At 34.8% G+C, this 21,433-nt stretch overlaps 2 protein-coding genes across 2 annotated transcripts; one reads left to right on the top strand and one right to left on the bottom strand.

Annotated features, from left to right (window-relative positions):
* Positions 1 to 1,417: 1,417 nt before the first annotated feature.
* Positions 1,418 to 6,911, top strand: LOC106131157 (ankyrin repeat, SAM and basic leucine zipper domain-containing protein 1). Its single transcript, XM_060944643.1, has 9 exons — positions 1,418 to 1,530; positions 1,625 to 1,802; positions 2,223 to 2,337; positions 2,996 to 3,124; positions 3,390 to 3,616; positions 3,933 to 4,192; positions 4,750 to 5,001; positions 5,398 to 5,626; positions 6,720 to 6,911. The coding sequence occupies exons 2-9, from the start codon at positions 1,728 to 1,730 to the stop codon at positions 6,873 to 6,875; spliced, it is 1,443 nt and encodes a 480-aa protein (XP_060800626.1). The 5' UTR covers positions 1,418 to 1,530; positions 1,625 to 1,727; the 3' UTR covers positions 6,876 to 6,911.
* A 4,145-nt stretch (positions 6,912 to 11,056) lies between these two features.
* Positions 11,057 to 17,334, bottom strand: LOC106131244 (heat shock protein beta-1). The gene is made up of 3 exons (XM_013330264.2): positions 16,994 to 17,334; positions 12,578 to 12,758; positions 11,057 to 11,932 (listed from the first exon to the last, which is right to left on the bottom strand). Exons 1-3 carry the CDS (start codon positions 17,179 to 17,181, stop codon positions 11,735 to 11,737), a joined length of 567 nt encoding a protein of 188 aa, XP_013185718.1. The 5' UTR covers positions 17,182 to 17,334; the 3' UTR covers positions 11,057 to 11,734.
* Between the last annotated feature and the right edge of the window lie 4,099 nt (positions 17,335 to 21,433).

Genomic DNA, 21,433 nt, shown 5'->3' with positions numbered 1-21,433 from the left:
CAAAGCCGCTCCACTGGCCTCTTTGTTCTAAATGAAACATTGAGTTAATACCATGTCACACCAAACTACGTTTTTTAAGAATTGCGTGCCTTATTTTAAAACTGTTAAGGTTCAATTTTCAATACACTTGTTTTTGGACAAAGGACTTTGTCAAATAGTCGAAGTAATATGTGTAATAATAAACGTATTGAGGTGAGGACGATATTTTGTTTTATTTTGTTCGGAACTGTTTATCTAGTTGTTTATAGTTGATCGAAGTATTTTTACAATTATTTGTTTTATTCAAAATGACATTTTACAAAGCCGTTCAGACATTTCGTCTTAGCTTGGCGTAAATCAGAGCTTCACCTTTTTTTCATTTCTACTATAAACGTCATTGTCACAATATTTATTTTTTGTCACTGTCAGTATAATCACGCTGTCACAAGTGTCATAAAGATTGTCGGTGTCAGTGTTGTCAGTTGCAAAGTTATCGATAATATCGATAGTTTTAAGAATAAAGAACAGTTCTCTATACGAATGCGGCTTAGACGAGGGTATTTTGGTACCATTGATATCTCAATCTCTGTACGATCAACTCCCCCACAATATTCCTCGTCCTGTTTATATGCCGTTCCTACTTACACTAGTATTCCCGTTTGTGTCTATCCTGGCAAAATTTATTCAAAACAATAATATATTTTTATAAGTCTCCTTCCACAATTAGCCTGTTTTCACCTCAACCCTGTTTTACTTTTCCTCCCCTGTATTCTTGTCTGATATTATAGAACTCTGCTGTTACTGCTGTCCACCTGTCTTTATAATGATGTCCATGTATATACATACATATGGTCACGTCTATATCCCTTGCAGGGTAGACAGAGCCAACAGTCTTGAAAAGACTGAATGGCCACGTTCAGCTATTTGGCTTAATGATAGAATTGAGATTCAATTAGTGACAGGTTGCTTGCCCATCGCCTAAAAAAAGAATCTGAAGTTTGTAAGCCTATCCCTTAGTCGCCTTTTACGACATCCATGGAATAGAGATGGAATGGTCCTATTCTTTTTTGTATTGGTGCTGGGAACACCACACGGCGCATATACATTGTACCGACGATGTTGTGTCGGAGGTTGTATATATGCTCCAATCCGCGATTTAAATTTATCGCTGTTTTTGACTGATAGCGTAGCGTGATTTTATTTTTTATTTTTGTAACTTGTGGCGTATAGATTTCGCCAGATGTGCCATTAACAGTATCATTGCTCACGATCAAAACATTCTTTAAACTTCGTTAAAAAATTGATCACAACAATATCGAGAACCAAAACACCTATCAAATAGTGTATCAAAATGCTAACGAAAGTTGACTGACTATCGAGTGAACAGCACAACACTAACTGTCATTTGGTACGGTAGGTACTATAGTTGTTCTTTTTTCAAGCCTTGGTTGTACGTTAGGTCGAGGTTAGGTCGTACTTGTTTCAGTCAGATTGGTTTGACAGATTTTATTGTGAAAAGAATTTTCACATGAAATTTAATTATTCGTAAAGGTGCAGTATTTTCCTCAAATTCAAAAAAATTATGTATAACAACGCTCTTGGTAGCTTTCTAAAAATTTCACTTACTACTGCCTTATTTTTGCAGACTGTGTCTGTGATGCTGTTCTATTCAAACTGCTGTTCAAAGATTTGCTAATTGGACAAATTTTAAGATTTGACGAACATAAACTGGAACTTTCATCTCAATTATGGCTCAGTTTCGTCCAGCTGGTTTCTCAGATGAAGATTCAGATAGCGACGATTATGGATTTTACGAAAAGCCGGTAGGTATTAATTTTCTTTTTTAATTTTCGACTCTTTACTATTCCTCATGTGGCCCAGCCACTGCTAAAGAAACCAACAGAATCCCGTGGAAATGAGGAATATATACCAGGTTCTTGGTGTACTTACCTATATAACAGGATAAAATTGCAAATTAATTTTAATTTGGGATTTATATTGGGTCCTCTCATGACTGATTTATATACTAATTACATACATACTTAGTCTGAAGTCGAAGTTTCTCGATATGCTAAAAGTTCCTTGAAGTAGGTACTATACCAACTCAATCTATCAGTTAATGAGTAACATTAATTAAAATTAAGAACAGGTACAAATTTAATGAATTTTAAAATCCAAAAACTGCTTTTATAGCCACAACTATACTAAACTAAATTATTTTAAAAATAATGTGATTTTTCCAGTCCAGGAACTATTTTGCACAGCAGCACCAGAATTCAAAGAAGACACTGGAAAATAAATTACAGGAAGCTATTATAAATGGTAACATTGATGAAGTTGAGAACATAGTGATTTATGGTAATTTTTATTATTTTCTTCCTCTCAAGCATATTATGCGTGTTATAATTGGATTGTAAGTTAACATTTCTAAGCCACAAAAGTCAAACTAGAGCTGTAAAAGGAGACATTTTTATTGAAAATGGAAAAATGAGAAAGGTGCTTCCAAAGTTTCACCATGGTACAGATTTTTATGAAATTTTGCAATGGAGGTTATTAAAGATTCAATCTTACTCATAGGCCACATTTTAGAATTTTGCTGATTATGAAGTCACAGGTAACAGATAGTTAAGTTTAGTTAGATTCATTCCCTACTAGAAAAACCCTGCTAGAAAAATAATCCTTAATATGTGGCCTTTCCTCTAGAATGTGTTCTATTGATTTTTATAATTAAGACTCAATTCTATCATTAAGCCAAACAGCTGAACGTGGCCATTCAGTCTTTTCATGACTGTTGGCTCTGTCTACCCCACAAGGGATATAGACGTGACCATATGTATGTATGTAGAAAAATAATCCTTAATATGTATCCTTTCCTCTAGAATGTGTTTTATTGATTTTCATCATCATCATCAGTACAGTATCTAATTCAGACCCGTGGCAACGTTTAGGGTTTACCTAAACACAATGTTAAATCAGAATGAATTTATGAAATGTTTGATTTTTATTGTTATTTCAGATCTAAACAATAGTGTCAATATAAAGTTAGATAGCGGATGGACTCCTCTGATGCATGCCTGTTTCCATGCTCATGACAAGATTGTTAATTTCTTACTGCAAAGAGGAGCAGATCCCAATCTACATGCAGGTAATGCTGTTTGTGATTTTAACTTTTTATATATCTAAAGACTTTAAATAATAAAAACTGGATACATAGTTAAACTCATAGCCCAGATTTAAAAATCCTTGGGTTGCAAATTCCAGAAAGGTCTTGGAGAAAGCAACCATGAAACACATTATTATAGTCTTATTGTGGAGGTTATTTTTTCGTAATTAGTCCTTTCTTCCTTTTATAGCTTGTGACCACTTACCTGGGAGCTGAATAAATTTTAATTCAAATAATGTCTTTTCAGACTCAGTTACACCTGTTATGGCAGTATGCTCAAACAGCAGTGCCAATAATGACACTATATACCAGATAATCTGCAGTCTCATTGAGAAGAAAAGCCTGCTGAATGTTGGAGACAAATATGGACAGACACCACTTATGAGAGCAATCAGCAGTGGCCGAGTAAAAGTAGTTGAAAAACTTCTAAATGAGAGAGTGAACATAGAAATGAGGGACCAACAAGGTTGGACAGTAAGTTAAGATTTCTTGAGTAAATTATAAGAGAGGCCTGACGTCAATCACAGACTTGGCAGAGTTCGCAACTGGGAATTCATAAAATAGAACATTAAGTTGAGAGAATGATAAAGACCCAAAATAATGGACTAAAACCACTGCATCCTGGTTTAAAAGAGACTATTAATCTAAAGTATAAAATAAAGAGCAATTGCTAAAACTATCAAGTTGAGAAATATTGATTTTGAGTAATCTAAACAAGAATCATAGCATAACTCATCCCTCAAATAAATAAATATTTTTTTGTACTTATAAACATTTTTCTTATTAACAGGCAGTTTTTTGGGCAGCTCACCACAACCAACCTGAGATTCTGGAACTGCTGATAGCTCATAAGGCAAGGCTGTCAGAAGTGGATAGATACAGTAGAACAGCATTAGAAATCGCCATGTCGCATGATCATCAAGATATAATTAACATTTTAAATAAACATCTGAAGAAAGATGATGATCTTGAAGAAAATAGCAGTATAAGTCTCAACAATCAGATGACGTCGTGGCATGATTATTATCCTGGTGTGGGTGATGAAAATACGTGAGTTGGTATTTCACCTATATATAACCTTCTTACAACATTGCTTTTAATGTAACTTCAAGAATAATATAACAAAACTATAGCCGTGGGTATCATTAAAGACGATTAAGGGATTAAGCGGGAGGTGGGCAGCAGCGCCTCTTACGCTGATATGACAACATAGTCCAGAATCAATAGAAACTGCTGTCACCAACCCGCCTACCCAATGTTGTGGCTGCGGGTAAAATCCCACCATTTCTAGGGGGGCCTTAGTCCAGCAGTGGACTTTTATGGGCTATTAAGGTATCGTCGTCAATGTGGCAAAACACAACAGCTTTAAAACCAACGTTGCAAGGTCAATTCATTCTGCACAAATGTGTTGATAGAGTTTCTCAATCTCACTGCTTAATTTTTATAAATATTATAAATCCAAACACAAATTATGGAGGACTTTTGAAAATAAAAAAGGTTTTTCTGCATCAAGCAGGTGGCTGATCAATTGAAACTGCAGGCTACATAGATTCTGCTTTTAATTTCTTAACAAAATAAATACTTTACTTTACTTTTATATTTTTCAGGTTAAGCTACATGTGTGAAATACCTCATTTATTATATGGTATGAATTGTGAGCGATTAGGCGCCCTCATGGTAAACAGTAGCATGAATCTTCGCCAATTTCTGCTGTTGGAAGAAGAGGATATGATAAAGTTAGGAATAGAAATGCCATATGAAAGACAAAGACTGAAAGTAGGATTGAAAAATTTCCACCTCAGAGGATGGAAATTGAATGCAGTTGCTGGATTATATGCAAGAAAATCAGAAAACTACAGGTTTGTTAAAAAATGTGTTTTCATTTTAGACATTCCAATGGGGATATATTTTTTTCATTTCTTCCTTGATGTCATAAGAAGTGACTAAAAGTAAAGTTGTTCACTACAGGTCTGAAAGCAGTTAAATATTCGGAATATGTTATCATATGAGAAAGATTGACAAATATAATAAATTGCAGTATAATAATTTTATATTCTTGAATGCAAAACTGAAAAGCTTTATTACCATACACATATGGTAATAAAGCTTTTCAGTTTTAGTTTCGCTACCACAGTAGCGAAACTTAAGCTGGATCCCTTAATAATGGAATTGATATTCAATAACAGTGACAAGTTACTTAACTATTGCAGTACCCCAAGTTTTTAAAGTCTACAATATTAGTTATGAAATTTCAGTGTCCTGGACTGTTTAACAGCGTTAGGGACACATATGCAGCAAATTTACATACTAGAAGCAACCCTACAGTACACATTGCGAGATTACAATAGGAATCAGAACCAAATCAAATTTGAACCCCCTGATTCCCCTCTCATAACGAGAATGAAGACTAGCACAAACAAATTCATTACTAATATTAATAATCTAAGAAGAGAGATGAAAAATATGAAGGATGTACTCATTAAGGTAATCTATATCATTTATTTAGTCACTGTCCTTTCTGAAATTTATATATTATATATAAATATATTATATATATATATATATATATATATATATATATATATATATATATATATATATATATATATATATATATAATATATTTATAATACACCACCATAATATATATATTATAAAGCCAAAACTTAAAATGTGTTCATACTGAACACATTTTAAGTTTTCCTCAACTCATTACAGATGCACAAACAAAATTTGAGAAAATATATGCAGGCAAAACTGTATTATTAATTTTGCCAATTTACATGTAATTGATTCCGCTGCTATTTCTTTTGAACTTATCCTTCTCTCTGTATAAAGGTGAACTTAATGCTAATAGCATTCAACTCAACCAGTCAACCTACAGTAAATAGCAAACAGAAAAATAATCTGGTGTTTAAAAGTGAGAAAAAAAAATACACAAATGTTTTATTCATACATACATGCATATGGTCACGTCTATATCCCTTGCGGAGTAGACAGAGCCAACAGTCTTGAAAAGACTGAATGGCCACGTTCAGCTATTTGGCTAAATGATAGAATTGAGATTCAAATAGTGACAGGTTGCTAGCCCATCGCCTAAATCTGTATGGCTTTACATATAACGTAAAGTAACGTACACAGGCTTTCATTGGAAATGCCTGCTCGAATAGCTCCCAGACAAACCTCGGCTTTACTTCTACCTCATTTCACCACAATGTTGGAGAAATCGGCTATTACACTCACACTTTATAGTCCATAGATCCTTTATATACTACTCATCCATTTAAGGATGTTCCTTTGCCCCCCCAGAGAGTTAATGATATAACTTGGATTAAGCCCAGTTATATCATTAACTCTCTTGGGGTACTCAGGATGCGCCATTCTACCACGGTCCTGGAGTGGATATGTCAGGGTTTTTACACAAAAAGATATATTTTATGGTTAACTGCCGACAATGGGGAAGTATTTTTATTATTTAGACTGTCTTTTCATACAAAATGTCTGTATGTATAGTGATAACAATGTGAGAGTGGATATTTTACAATGCTTTATTAATTTGAAATATAACTTGTTTCAGATAAGTAAATCCAACCCACCGCCCGCAGACCTTATCAAAGAGAAGCCATTCCTTGAAGTGGCCATAGGATATGTTACCGATGTCCTGGTCATCTGCTCTCTTGGGGCTCTAATTTACCAAGCCAGAAGTTACCTGGCCAGGGTGTTATACAAGTAGTTAGGTATTCTATTACAATTTGTTATTTTTCTATTACTGAGCTGTTTTATTGATCGTGAATAACATGACCTTGCTAACTTACCAGTAAAACTATACTAACATTATTGGCGTTATCTTTAATAATTGTATACTAGCTTTTACCCGCAGCTTCGCCCGAACGAATTTAGCGCCACCTACAAAATAATATAGGCAATTATATTAATAATATCGCAAATTCCACGGGAACTATACATAGTTATTACCGCGTTTGCCTTAATTTCGATATTTGTACTCCACACTAAATTATGTGCAAAATTTCATGCAGATCGGTTCAGTGGTTTAATTGCAAAGAGGTAACAAACAAAGTAACTTAGGTACTAGAGTACGCCTCCCGTTCCACCCGCGTGAAACGATAAATCCCGCTAACTTCTCATTCCCGTGGTAATTTCGGGAAATCCTGTCTTAATCTTTGCCACTTAAAGAACAAAATCGCCAAATTCCAAATATCTAGACCGTTGGGTCTGTGTGTTGCTATGCGTTGATATGTTAGTCAGACAGAATCAGTAAGTAGGTGTTGTCACTCTTTAATGTGAGCCAGCAAAACTACATGTGATGTGCAAAAAAAGGGTGAGTTCATTCGGCTTAAATTAACATTAGTACACTGTACTCATCACACCTATGACACGACATATTGCTCAGATCATAAATCCTGTCTAACCTACATGCAATATGCACTATGACGCAATTTCAAATTAAAATTGTCGCTCGCTAAATCTCAAATGATCCGACCTTGTCATATTTATATTTGAACTAACTGGCATTGATGAAGGTTACATGCGTTGTTAATTAATGTTCGTCCGATAAATTAGGTACATTATGACGGACTAAGCAGCTATAATTATTTCAAATTGGCTAAAGTTGAAAATAATTATAGCTTCTTAGTTTTCATCGCTCGTTTATTTAACAATAGCTGTTAGGTATGCTCGACTTTGTATGAGTGTAAGTATCATGGTATAATAACAGGTGTTCCTTTTACCCAAATTAATTGTACTCTACTTATATTCTAGTTTATTCAAAATTTCTGTAACTAGTTCTGGAGATAAGCGTGTTCAAAAAGACACAGGTGCAGTCACGACTTATCCTACTTCTGGTAGTGATATTGATGTGATTTTATTTCGAGTTTATAGGTAGATCTAACTAATTATTATGATGTTCCTTGCATTGACCAGTCGAATACCTTGCTTGATCCTGCTTATGACCACCATCCACTTGGTAAGTCAGGTAAGTGATTCCCATTTCGCATCGGTGATCCTGTTAATAGGATATCTTTATCCAGTTAAGCCTAAAATTGTCTCTTACGATTAATTAAGTAGGAAAAGATTCTTCCCCCTGGCTAAAGTCCCGATTGTATCTTTATCACTCAAGAGACGAGTCCGGGGTATGCCTTTGACCATGGATCCTTGACTTGGATCAAATTTTTACACGAAGCGACTTCCATATTCGCAACCTTGCAGGTAAAACAAACCGGTATTGGATCGATCATGGTTACACAGTTGCTTGAATGTGTACCGTAAGAGCTTCGGTTAGCATTCAAACTAATGTACATACCTTCGAAAATAGTATTTTGTTTTCTTTATGATTATCACGCATTTTAACCGGGCACCTCACCGATTCGACCACCGATGCTAAGCAGAAAAAGATTGACTTGTCCTATTTAAAAGTACCTACCGGGATCTATTCGACACGAATGTGACTCATCTGCAGTTTTCATAGAACCTAGCGTCTAGAGAATCGTCATCATAACAATGCTCTAATGCGGACATTGCAAACCATTCAATTTAAAGAATCACCAAATTGTAGTGGGCTGGGCATTCTTAATTCTTAGGAATGTAATTTCCGGCTGGGCAAAAGCCCACTCAAGGGCCTACAAAAAGTCATAAAACTACACGTGTTAAAAATAAACTTTTCGTAATATTTGCGTGGGTTTCTAGAGTGAGACATACCTACGCTACAAACCTGCACAAATATGGCCTGGTTTTCTAAATTAAATTACCGTACTAAATTCTCAATAAACTTAGAATGAAAAATGGTTTAATTATAGTGATAAGCAGTGATAGCTGTACCTACGGGTTTATTGTTCACTGTTTTTATTATCTGTTTTGATGTTTTCCTTATCGACAGACCTGTCTGTCAAGTTGCTCTTTTTTCTTTGTTTTGATGGTTTTTACACCACCGTATCTCGTAAAAGTCTATCGAGAGCTTATAAAATTGAGGTATTTCTTTTGAGCAATGTGCTAGCAACCTTTTACACCTCGTTCCGTCGTCCAGTTAAACGGCCTTCGAGTTCTATTATCACAGGCTGTATCTAACCCTAAGGATATCAAAAACATGGCATGTTTGTGTGGGTATTTTTATATGTTTTACTCAATACAAAATCAGTTTACCACCAAAGATTATAGACGGTATTTACAAGTATTTCTCTATATTGAAATAATATGTAGGTATTACAAGCAAGTAGACATTTTTAAGTTATACCAAATCAATATTATTCTACTTTTCACATTACGTCTTTTTATGTAAAACAATATTATACTTAACGTTAAGTAAAAAAATATAAGTAAGACCCAATTCCTAAATTAAATAAAATTGTTTTCTTTTTAATCATCATCTCACACCAAGTACATTGTTTACTTATGCAAATCGTTGTAATGGCTTGTTTCTAAACCGTCGTATCCGTTTCCTTATTTTGTGCCAGCAAACAATAGGCGCCCTGTCTATCTATATCTATATATATATCTATATAGAGTATAGGAAAATATTTTAAAGCAAATCCCGGTTACATCCACACCACTCTGGAGAGGAGGATCCTAGATTTATGAGTCAGGTTTTTACACGAAGCGACTCCCATCTGACCTCCGCAAACTTTGCTGAGGAACCTAAACCCCATTTCTATGATACATATATGGTAACTATGCCGAAACAATTAAATGCAAATAAATCGCAAAGCAGTAAAATACAAAATGATCCTTATTTTAACACTTCACGGCCATATTGTGAACAACAAGTTTGTTGAATTTTGACATTTGTTGTTTCCTTGAATCATTGAAGATTTACATAAAAAAGTTACATGATTAGCCTCAATATTGTTTACATAATTAATTAATATGTAATATTAGCACGAAATCGGGTAGAAATTATTACAACAGACCAATGATTCCTTTCTCCTACAGATTTGAATACGTACAACTATTGTCTTTTTTACCAGATGCCCTAAATGTACCCTAGTTAGTAAGTAATATGGTGGTCTTATTTACAAATACAAAGGTTGCAATCAACTGGACATACAAAGCTTGCCTTTTATGAAAACCGGTCCCCTTTGTTTAAGAGAATCTGCAACGACATTGCAAACAGATAGGTAGTCTAACACCCAATCTTTATGGTCGAGGATAATATTCGACGTCCCACGGCTGTCTAATGAGATGAGCATTCAATGACATCTTTATTGAATGGGATAAGTCGGGGATTTTCGCCCAACTCTAACATTATTTTATTGGCATCTATATGAGCAATTAAGTTATATTATATGAAATTGGACCTTTCTAGCTATGGGAATAGAAACCGAGGAACAAATCCCATTGCCAATTAAACTAGTGACAAATGCCAACATCGTGCAGTGAAAGTTGGTACTTTCGCCTCAGATATTATTTGTAGTAAATAGGTTTTGCGTGAGATCTAAGCATAAAATCCAATGTTTATTTTAATACTTTTCAACATTTATTTGCTTTTAGTTTATCAACACCCGATTTAGTATGAATATTAACCTAATAGGTATAATAAATATTAGGATTTGTATAAGGTAAGTACGCTTTTTATTTGTGTGAATTTCTTTACTGCTTCTTAGGAGAAGAAAAAATCTATAATTGTAAAGATTGCAACCATTTAAATTCAAAGACTCGCTCGTAGTCGTAGGTATATTTCAGTTTCTTGCTTGGGTTTTGCTCCAATAGGAAGTTTAAGAATAAAAACCATCTTTGAGATTTCGTCAAAGTTTGCATGCAGATGGAGATTAGTTATAGCATTTATTAACCAACTTGTACCTGTTATTACCTGTCATTGGTGATATTGACATAGAAATATAGGTATGCAATCTGTCGACTCTGTAGTTCGAATGACAAGGAAGGGTAAAAATAATAAGTATAACAAAATGCTGGTTTTATATTTTATTGACATCTAAAACTTTCATAACAACGGTTTGTACTAAAATATAAATGTGTATCAAGTTATAAGCTGTTTAATTGGTGTATCTAAATGTCACTGCTGATAGCAGGTAATGTTAAGCAATTATTGACCTTTATTATGTAAATAAGACACTTTTGTTGTTATTCTCGTTGTATTTACCGTATTTTATTAATTTTATTTTTATCTATTCCATTTTATTAATATCAAGTACTTTTGATACATAAGTTTTCAATGAACACTTTTGTTTAAGCTCCCATTAAATGCTGTACTCAGATTTTATTTGACGATATAATCATATTATGAGTTAAATTTAATCTAAATTTTAATGAGAAATACCAGCTGAATATCCAAAATAACGGAAATGCATAGAAATGAATGCACACATTCCTAATAATCACAGTGAAAGCAATGTCACTATAAAGCAACATCCAAATGACAGTGCAGTATGCTCTGTTCTCTACGTTGAAGTTGGAATATCTCAAGTAATTGGCCAATTAAAATAGTGTTAATAAATTTTGAGATTCTCTTTTAAGTCTAAATAAATATCAGAGAATATCGCAAATACTCCTTACAAACATAAATTACAATAAATTATTAACAGTAGTATGGAATTGCTGCTGTTGTGGCTAAGCTGCCTTCGTTCAGTGTTTCTGTTGAATGGGGATGTTTCTATCGGTGATAGCCAGTTGCGGGAGGGGCGCTTCCACGGTTAGGACTCCGTCGCGGGATAACGAAGACTTGATGGCCTCAGGGTTAGTGCCCTTGGGAAGCAGGAACTCTCTGTTGTACTCTCTGTACACAGACTTTGTGTCGGACTTCTCCTCGTGCTTAGCGTGCACCTGAAAATATAAAACGGAAAATCTAGTTTGTGATTTCTTAAGAGTCGTCATTCGTGGAGTTCCATTTTCAACTTTATAATTTCAGTACTTTAATTAAGGTTAATGAACCTGAACAAAATTTATTCACAGCACCAACGACTATTTCTAATGTATTTTATTTTCCAACGTATGTATTCTGAAGTAAAGCTTTTATCAACGCGTGCACCAAACTGTCTTATCTTGGCATAGTGCCGACGACAAGATTTGAGCCAATGCTTTTTTTATCATATGCTGCTACGTAAATAAACTTAGTTCATTATTTCGCGAACGATTTATCTTCATTAGACTGTGACAAAATGCGTTGATGCACTGGCTGTAGCGCCAAGAACATTTTTCTTATCAGCATCATTGAAGGTTATACAACAATTACATTAAACCAGGCACTTTAAATCTGGAAAGTTTATTACAGTAGGTACTCAAGTGCTCTAACAATTCTTAAGCAAGCAATTACTGACACAATTTATACGACTAATAAATATTGTGTATACTCCGACCCAATTTTTATAACAACACAACCTCGTTCAAAGTCCTTAACATGTGGCTCTTCCTAGGCGTTGTTATTTCTGGATAAAAAGAACTCCTTTAATTTTATAAAAGTTTACTAACCAACAATTTGTTATCAACTGTCTTTACGACAATCTCTTCGGGGGTGTACTGACTGACATCGAAGCGAAGCTTTAGGGATTTGCCGTCTCCCTCGTCCTGGATGAGAGGCGAGTTGAGGCTATCCCAATGGCTGGGCTCAGCCAACTGTCTGCTGTCGCTGTGCTGTGAGGATGTGGTGGAACTGTGGAAGCAGAAAATAAATAAAATGAACAAACTTAATAACCATAAGGGACCAACTCATTTTAAACACATATCTACGAGAGTGTATAGCGCTTAATATTAGCAAAATAAATCCACGTTGTGTATTGTTCATTAGTTGTGCTGAAGCAATTTCATTGTGTTGATCCGACCCAAACACTAAATGCGAACTTTTCAACTTTTCGATCGATGGTTGCTATGTGATTCTATCATTACACAATTATTATTTGTTTACTTTCTAACTAATAAGACGATATTATATTTCCAATTGCATTGTGTGTTACTTTGTTATTTAATTGAAAGGACAAAAAGACGAAGGATTGTGTTCTAAGGCAACGTGACACGAATAGCATGCAAAGTATAATTAAACATACTCGTACAACCTTGATTGCTTTAGAAAGACATACACAAACGAATAAATTCGGTACAAATTTATTATACCTTTATCGTCAGGAGATAAGATAATTATATTCTTTTTTTTTCAGTTTTTACGCACTAGAGGGATACATAACCAGCACTAGTACTAACAATAAAGTTTTACCTTACAAAAAGCACTAAGTGATGTCGGCTGACATGCAACTCCTTACCATTTATATAGCGATCCATTAAAATTTAATTGTGTGTGCAAGCTTCGTCAAGTCACGCAGACTTGACAGGTAAATTTAAATAAAATTTTATTTTTCAGAGCATAATTATGCGAACTTCAATCATGCGATGTTTTTCACGCGAATGCCCTGTTAAGTACCTATATCTATTATTAAATATTGTTAAATAAAGCTCTTGATATGTTTAAAAATAATAAAAAGACTCGAAGTAATGTTAGTTACTTCGAGTCTTTTTATTCACGGCCTCGATCAATGTGACATTTTTAAATAGTGGGTAGTTTGTGCATAGCAAATATTTCCGCTTTTGCGATTGATTATCACACAGCAGCTGATGTCATGTCCATGAGTGCAGATACAAGGCTACTGTCAACAAATGAGCTCATCGATACTAGAAGTAGGTGGACCATGAATGTAATTTGTGACCAATTGTATGGCAATCATGTCGAATGGACGAATATCATATGCAGTGAAGCATTAAAATAAAAAAATCTGACTTATTATTATCAATGTCATATGATTAACTGAATAAATTATTGGTAAGACTAGTATAAAGCAGCAGTATATGTTTAAACAGCCGAATTTATCCATTAGGTACATTTAATCATATAACATGAGTCAGCAGTGAGACACACACATTGAATCATTCTGACATCTCCAATTTGGACGTTTCAAACATCTGTTTTATTCGGTGCATTTGGCTAATCATTTCGTCAAAATGTCTTGAAAAGGCTAAAGTAAATCATGTATCAATTGACGATAACACAACCACATTCATTGAACCATGGCAAGAACTGATTGATTTTATGTCTGACATCAACTCATATCCTACACCGCTGGTTAGGTATCCCTCTAGACATTTGTTACCTACACTAAATTTTATAAGTATTCGGTATAATGAATTCTTTCTCATATCGCTCTTGGGTCATTGACACGAATTCAGTCAGAACCCCAAAGTAACAAGATGAATTATAAAGCGGGGACGACACTACTAATTCTATCCTCACTAGATGGATATATTTGGTGTAGGAGCAATGGGGTGGCAATGGTGGGGTTTCAACGCCCTACTGAAACCTTTGCGTTGAACTATTTCCTCCTCGCCACCCTACACGCTTACACTCGTTTCTGAAACCTTCATTTTGTTACTAAAACCGAAACATCTGGAAAACAATTTCTTACACAGCTAAGGCTTCAATTCTACATAGGTATTTATTTTTAAAATACTTATACTTATTAAATATATAATAGATATTTCAAAAAATTTATGAAACAAAAATGCTAACTATAAAAGGTTTATTATATATTTTTTGTTATAAAATGTACATACCTATGTACATCAAAATCATGCTTACACAAATACAACGATACGACAGGTGTTATTGATAATTACTAATAGCTACATGCATAATGTTATATGAAAGACATATAATGTAGAAGTTAAACCGATAAAAGTATTAGAATTTACCTCTCCGACGACTTGGTAACTCCTCCGGAAGAAACTGATTCGAAATTGTAAGACATGCAAAAAGCAATATTGTTGTTAGTTAAAAATTCTCACTCAGTTAGTCATTTTGAGATGCCTAAGTAAACGTGAAAGTAAGTATTTATGAGGATTGGAAGTTGCTGAATTGGTTTTAGTGAAGTCAGTAAAATACCTGGTTACAAAGTTTCCAAAGTTTCGGGGAACAGAATAACATTAGTTATTAATTCTTATTTTCTGCAATTACTTCTGAATATTAGTATATACATACCTACGTGATAGTATAGTCATAAAAGTACATACTTATAGTAAGTAATGGCCAAATCTAATATTATAAAATATCACAATTGTCTATAAGTAAATAAAAACATAATTCATAATAAATTAATATTCATTTTAATAGTAGGTAAAGATTGTACATAGGTACAGAAACTAGACATTAATGCAAACAGCAAATTACGTCAGTGACTGTACACATTGTACATGAACACGACCATGACTGTCGAAATCAACTTGCTATGACCACAAATGCTCAATATAATTGAACCACGATCAACCCACACAAAATAATTGCATGTTTAGTAGGCAACGTAACATATAACTAACCATATTTATTGCAATTAGCAACCATAACATTATGTGGGATAGTTTCGTTTTCTGTTTACTGTAGGTAGGTACTTGCCTACACAAGAGTATGGGCGGACTAGTTCATTAGTTACCTAGTGCCCACACATCTGAACGAACAACTAAAAATATTTGGTGACGAAATTCGAAAACATAGGTACTTAGTAGGCAAATATTTGTTTTTGACTTTACGTCGAAACGGCGTACGTCTTACGACGGTAGGTATATGGTTATGACTTAAGCAGTAGATAACGGCGCATCATTAAAAATCCAAAAAGAATGGTTTTCCGTGCTCTCTGTTATTTAAGAAGATTCGATTCTGATAAAGATGTGGACTATATGAAAAGACATCTTTTTTCAAAAATCTATTTGAATACGACGAAAATACTCAAAAGTTAACATTGACTGGCAGTGGCGCCCCGTTCTGTAAGAATATAAATTGCCAAGTACCTACATACTTCTGATACTGGGTTACAATTAAAAATTGCGTCATAGATTTCTAGTGGCTGAAATAACAACTCGCTCCAACTGGGTCATGTATTCATGCAGTAAACATCCACATAACTTCAGCGCATTCACGCCTTCATAACTTACATTCAGCGACGCCGCCAACGTGATAAAATAATCGTAAACCGGTTTCGCAAAGATGTCCCAGAGGTGCATATCATTATAAACATACCCATTACGTAGACAAATGATGTTACAAAAAAGAAACTAGCTACCAACATACTAACTCTTACAAGATGGATAATCTTAAATAACGTGGTTGTTATTTTATCAAACTGAATCATGTAAAGGTATGAAGTTGGTATAGGTAATTATTGGGGTCCCCTATTCCTGCTAGTATTGCGTAACTCGTTTGAACAATACATTAGGTAATTGTGTTTACAATTTCACACATTCCTGCGTTTTAGCAACAAAATGTACTTAGCCATTCAGAGTCGGCACTGCTGGCGCTATTTCTATTTATGACATCATCCCGCGTCGGGCTTACGTATCGCTGCACGCTTTAAATGGACGGAGAGAGATGTCTGCAGTTGATGCCGTTCCGCGGAATGATCCCGAATAATGCCTTTTGTATAAAAGTTTCGTGGGGCCGTCTCGTAGAGGCCATCCAAGGTGGACGACTTTCTTGCGAAACCCCCAAACTCATTAATTCAAGATTCCCTTTTAGGCAAACAGGGCCGGCAGCATAAATGTTGCGGTTGGAATATTAATGCAACATATACCAACTATAGGCAGATCGAACTATATACAGAGTAAAAGTTTTAACACCCACTTGTATTTCTTAAAAAAAAACCGGATAACGTCCCACGCGAGTTTATCAATTTGTTAATATTATGATGACTTAATACATAAGTAGGTAGCCTTATTTCGAACGTAATAAAATATTATTTCTTTAAACTACAATCAACATTATTGATAACCTGAAGCTGGACGATATCACAAAGCCAAGTATTTAAGGCAACATGATAATTATTATTAACCTAATTAATATGCATAGATAGATACCTTGTTGTGCTCTTGAAGAAATTGTTACTTTCTCGGTTCATGAGTTCTGATCTGAATTTGCTCATCTCTTCTTCCATCTTTCTCATTTCAGCGTCGAAGCGCTCCCTGATGCTTGAAAATTCAGTATCGATGACAGAAAAGTCACCTAATTTGATTGGGATATTTCTCTTGAGACCACTGTCAGCCATTTTCACGTGTTTTAAAGAAGAAACTTGTAACTACTAGGTAAACACTGACGCAGTTGTTTCTTGTGTAAACACAGTTCACAGTGACGATACGCACTCTGCGGTAGACAAGGCAGCACTGATCATTAGTTGTCGACTCGGCGCCAGGGGGCTTGCGCAGAGTTTTAAATAGCCTCACATTCGAACGCTGCCTCAGACTCTGTCGGCGTCACTCGGCCCACACTTTGTTTCTCGCTCATTCCAAGTCTGCCTACTCCATGGTAAGGAGTAGGTACTTCGATGGCGGTTACACCATTGCGTAGTTTAATTGATGAATCATTCCAACCAAGTATTCTCTTCTTATGGCCAACAACTCCATCCTAAACTCGGACGCGTTATTCATTGTGTTATTTTTGTATGCCGCAGTATTCATTCGCCATTAACGGATGACGAGTATGTAATTCAATTCGAAGACACCTGACTGTTTACGTGAAACACGATTTATTGAAATGTTGATGGTTGAAGCGGCCACCTTGATTGAATACACATACCAAAAGTAACTAAATAAATGAAGCCACTAATGAAAACCTGTAGAATTGCGAATTTACAAGATAAAAAGAAGGTTTATTAAAATTTTAATATAGATTGCCCAACTTACTCTAAAGCCTCTAAACCTGCTGTCACAATATTTTTTTTACCATTAATTATTCTACCATAAAATGTTATGATCCCTGAAATAATTAAAGTAATTAAAATATAAGTAGATTATAACGTGTGTCGTGTGGTTTCCGGCACCAATACAAAAAAGAATAGGACCACTCCATCTCTTTCCCATGGATGTCGTAAAAGCCGACTAAGGGGTAGGCTTATAAACTTGGGATTCTCCTTTTAGGCGATGGGCTAGCAACCTGTCACTATTTGAATCTCAATCCTATCTTAAAGCCAAATAGCTGAACGTGGCCTATCAGTCTTTACAAGACTGTAGGCTCTGTCTACCCCGCAAGGGATATAGACGTGATTGTATGTATGTATGTATGTAGATTATAAACTCATTCATTCACAAACTGTGTTCGCAACAAATCAGTTAATGTATCTAGAAAACTCTCACGCTGCTGGGAAAAGCTAACGTTGTTTCGCACGACGTGAAACGGAACAGCAATAGTTTTCGCGCGATAAAAACGGCGTCGCGCGTGCCATACAACGAGGGCTGAGCTAAAACATTATGTATCTAGAAGTGCCTTTAAATTTTGATGACGTATAGATAGTCGCAGTCAGTAGGTATTCAGTTACAAAACTCTTGGTTCTAATAAAAAAATTAAATGTAAGAAGGAATGTATCGTGTTCATGTAACCTGGAAACTGATAATATATTTTCTCGACTTGCGGTTCTTACAATTTACTTGTAACGCCGATGTATCTATCTATTCAAAATTGAAGTCTATTCTTTCAACAACAATGTTAAATTTAGAACACCATCTCTAAAGGAAATGAAAATAAAGCTAGCGTTGCTACCCGGAAGCATTACCCTGCGTTAGGAAATGTCTAACGTTAACGTTATTTCAACATAACAAACGATGAGGCAGGAAGGCGAAAACTAGCCCGTTATTTATAGAACCTAAGCCATGGTTTCGTAGTAACTACCGTGTTTTTGAGTCTCATGATGTTGATGAGCTTATTTTACAACTTTGTATTTACTGGAATTTAAATAATATAAAATCTTTCAGCTTTCTATGGTTTTAATTTATACACTTCTTCTTAGTATCTTTCATTGAATGGAACCCACAGAGGTGTAATGCTTATATTTAGACATTACAATAATAGGAAGTTCGTCCTCTTGACGCGGCCGCAGTACCTATGTTTCAGTGGTACAATAAAGACCCGAGCATACCAAAAGCAATGCAGTTTCAAAGCGGGCTCCACTCGTCATTTTTATTTTTTGAAATGAAATCGCGAGCCCATTCGAAGTAGTAGGAAACTGTTATTTGGTATGTACCTATATTAATAACGACATAAAAATGAATATATAATTTTTTTTTGGCTTATTCCCAAAGTAGGCTTAATTTTTTCTCACTTACCCTTTGTGTAGGGGGATCGTTGATTAAGTCTTTTAAAATCGATTCAGGCATCCGTTTCTGATACAAGTTTTTAAAGTTAATTTTTTTGTTAGAGGTATCTAAGTGTCCCAACTTATAAAAAAATAAAATGTTCATACAAAGATAGACAATTAGTTGACAGTTCGAAGTTACGTAAAACAAGTACTTTTAATATTTTACAAAGTATAATAGGTAAAAACGGGCCCCTACCCTATTACTAAGCCTTTACGCTATCTGTCTATCACTAGACTGCATCACATAAACAGTGATAGCTAGAAAGCTGATTTATTTTAAATTATGTAATTCCGTTGTCGCTATAACAATACTACATAAAAAAAATTACGTTTGTAATTAATGATGATGCACGAGTCCGACTCGCATTTGGCCGGTTTTATTATATTTGTGAGTGAACTCAAACTTGGAAATCCTAACTACGGAACCCCGTCTTACAATATGTGTGGCCCGACACGCATTCCAGTTTTTTTATGAATTAAACTAACTTTTGCCAGCGGCTCTGACCGTGTGAAAAGTCCTCATCCATACCTCACACCACACCATATCTGAAGAAACGGACTTTTTATAAAATTTTAAAGTGAACATACTTTCCCAAGCCTACCCTGCAACCTTTTATAACAATTTTAAGTAAGTAGGTATGCTGTTTTGATAAGATAAAGTATATTATGTCACCTCACCAGTAAGACAGCAAGCCCACGACTCCCATTTTAGCTGCACCGCGCGAACACTGGGTGGAATGTTGATGAAAGCGATAAACTTGGAGGTCGTTCACATCCCGCCGTGATGGGAAGCGGGATGCCGTACAATGGAAATGAGATAAGCAACACCTACTCTACTTTTTATAAAGCTTCTCACAAAAAACCTGAATTGACAGTTGCTGAATTTATTTTAGATAACAATTTTAATAAGTACCTACCTAAAAAATAAGTTGAATTTTTAATAATTTAGCTAACAGGTGTTAACAGGTGAACGATCAATGTAAACGCTGAGAATGACGTAATGACCATGGAATAACTTACTTAAAATACTGATACAATTTCTAATAATATTGGTAAAGTATATAATTTACCTATACGAGTAGGTATTATTAAACTTCGAATCCTCGGCTACGAAGTAACAATAGCCAGGATGTGGAGCAGTATCTTTCAGTGTATGTAGTTTCTGTCATAACAACAATATTGAGAGTAAAAAATCTTTTCGTTTAATATTTGACTCATACAAAAGCCTACATAATGATTGTCGACGAAGCCCTTATACCTATACTGTATCTACCTATATACCTTTTGCAAATACAGCGTCAATTTGCTCAATGATGTGTGACGACAGATAGATTCATGGTCACATTTTGTTGATTCGTGCCGGCACTGCCGGCTACTAACAAGCAGAGCGAAACAGTTGCAGCGTGGGATGCTTGGCCACCTTCCGCATGTTCCATTCTAAGCTATAAAGTTTCTGCGATATTCGATACGCGGGTCAAAGATTTCACATATCGAAGATCATGGTATCTTGCGAAATTCTCATGACCTGATCAATAAAATATAAGTAGGTACTTTTATTTACCATTAGTATTAATGATGTTTACAAGATTACATATGGAAGACAATGCGTGCCTATATAGGTCGTAGGGTTTAAGACTCCCTTGAATGGCGAAATGTTCATCTTTCTCAAATTTTGCCCAAGAAGGTTTAAACTTAGTCTCACACCTACATACATATTGTATTTTGCTATAGACTTTTATACCACTACGACAAATTTCTTTATTAAAACTTCTCTAGTCTAAAAACAATTATTAAAATAATCTCCTTTTTATTGACTTTAAGTTTTGTGAAGTTTGTGGTTTCTTTACAGTAGATATCCAAAATAAACAAAGTAACTAAATTGCTTATACTCTGGTGCGGACTTTAGAGATATTTAACAGATGTTCATTCAGATAACGGACTAGGTAATGGAAGGAATTGCCTTGGTTCTCGAATATTTTTAGAAATTGACGCACAGCATCGATATAGAACAAGACCTTTCACGAGTTTATGAAATGAGAAAATTTGATGTAGGTACATTTAATAAAATTTAGGTAAGTTATTTATTACACAAAGGAATTCTAAGATAGAAAAGTTATCAGCTAGGATAGCTAGCTTAAGTGGCGGCGGGTGGGGTCTTTAGATATCTTAT

The sequence above is a fragment of the Amyelois transitella genome, chromosome 6 (assembly GCF_032362555.1).
Source record: "Amyelois transitella isolate CPQ chromosome 6, ilAmyTran1.1, whole genome shotgun sequence".
In the NCBI taxonomy this organism is placed as follows: domain Eukaryota; kingdom Metazoa; phylum Arthropoda; class Insecta; order Lepidoptera; family Pyralidae; genus Amyelois; species Amyelois transitella.
Note: the sequence above shows the minus strand (reverse complement) of the source record. Positions and strands in the feature narration are given on the sequence as shown.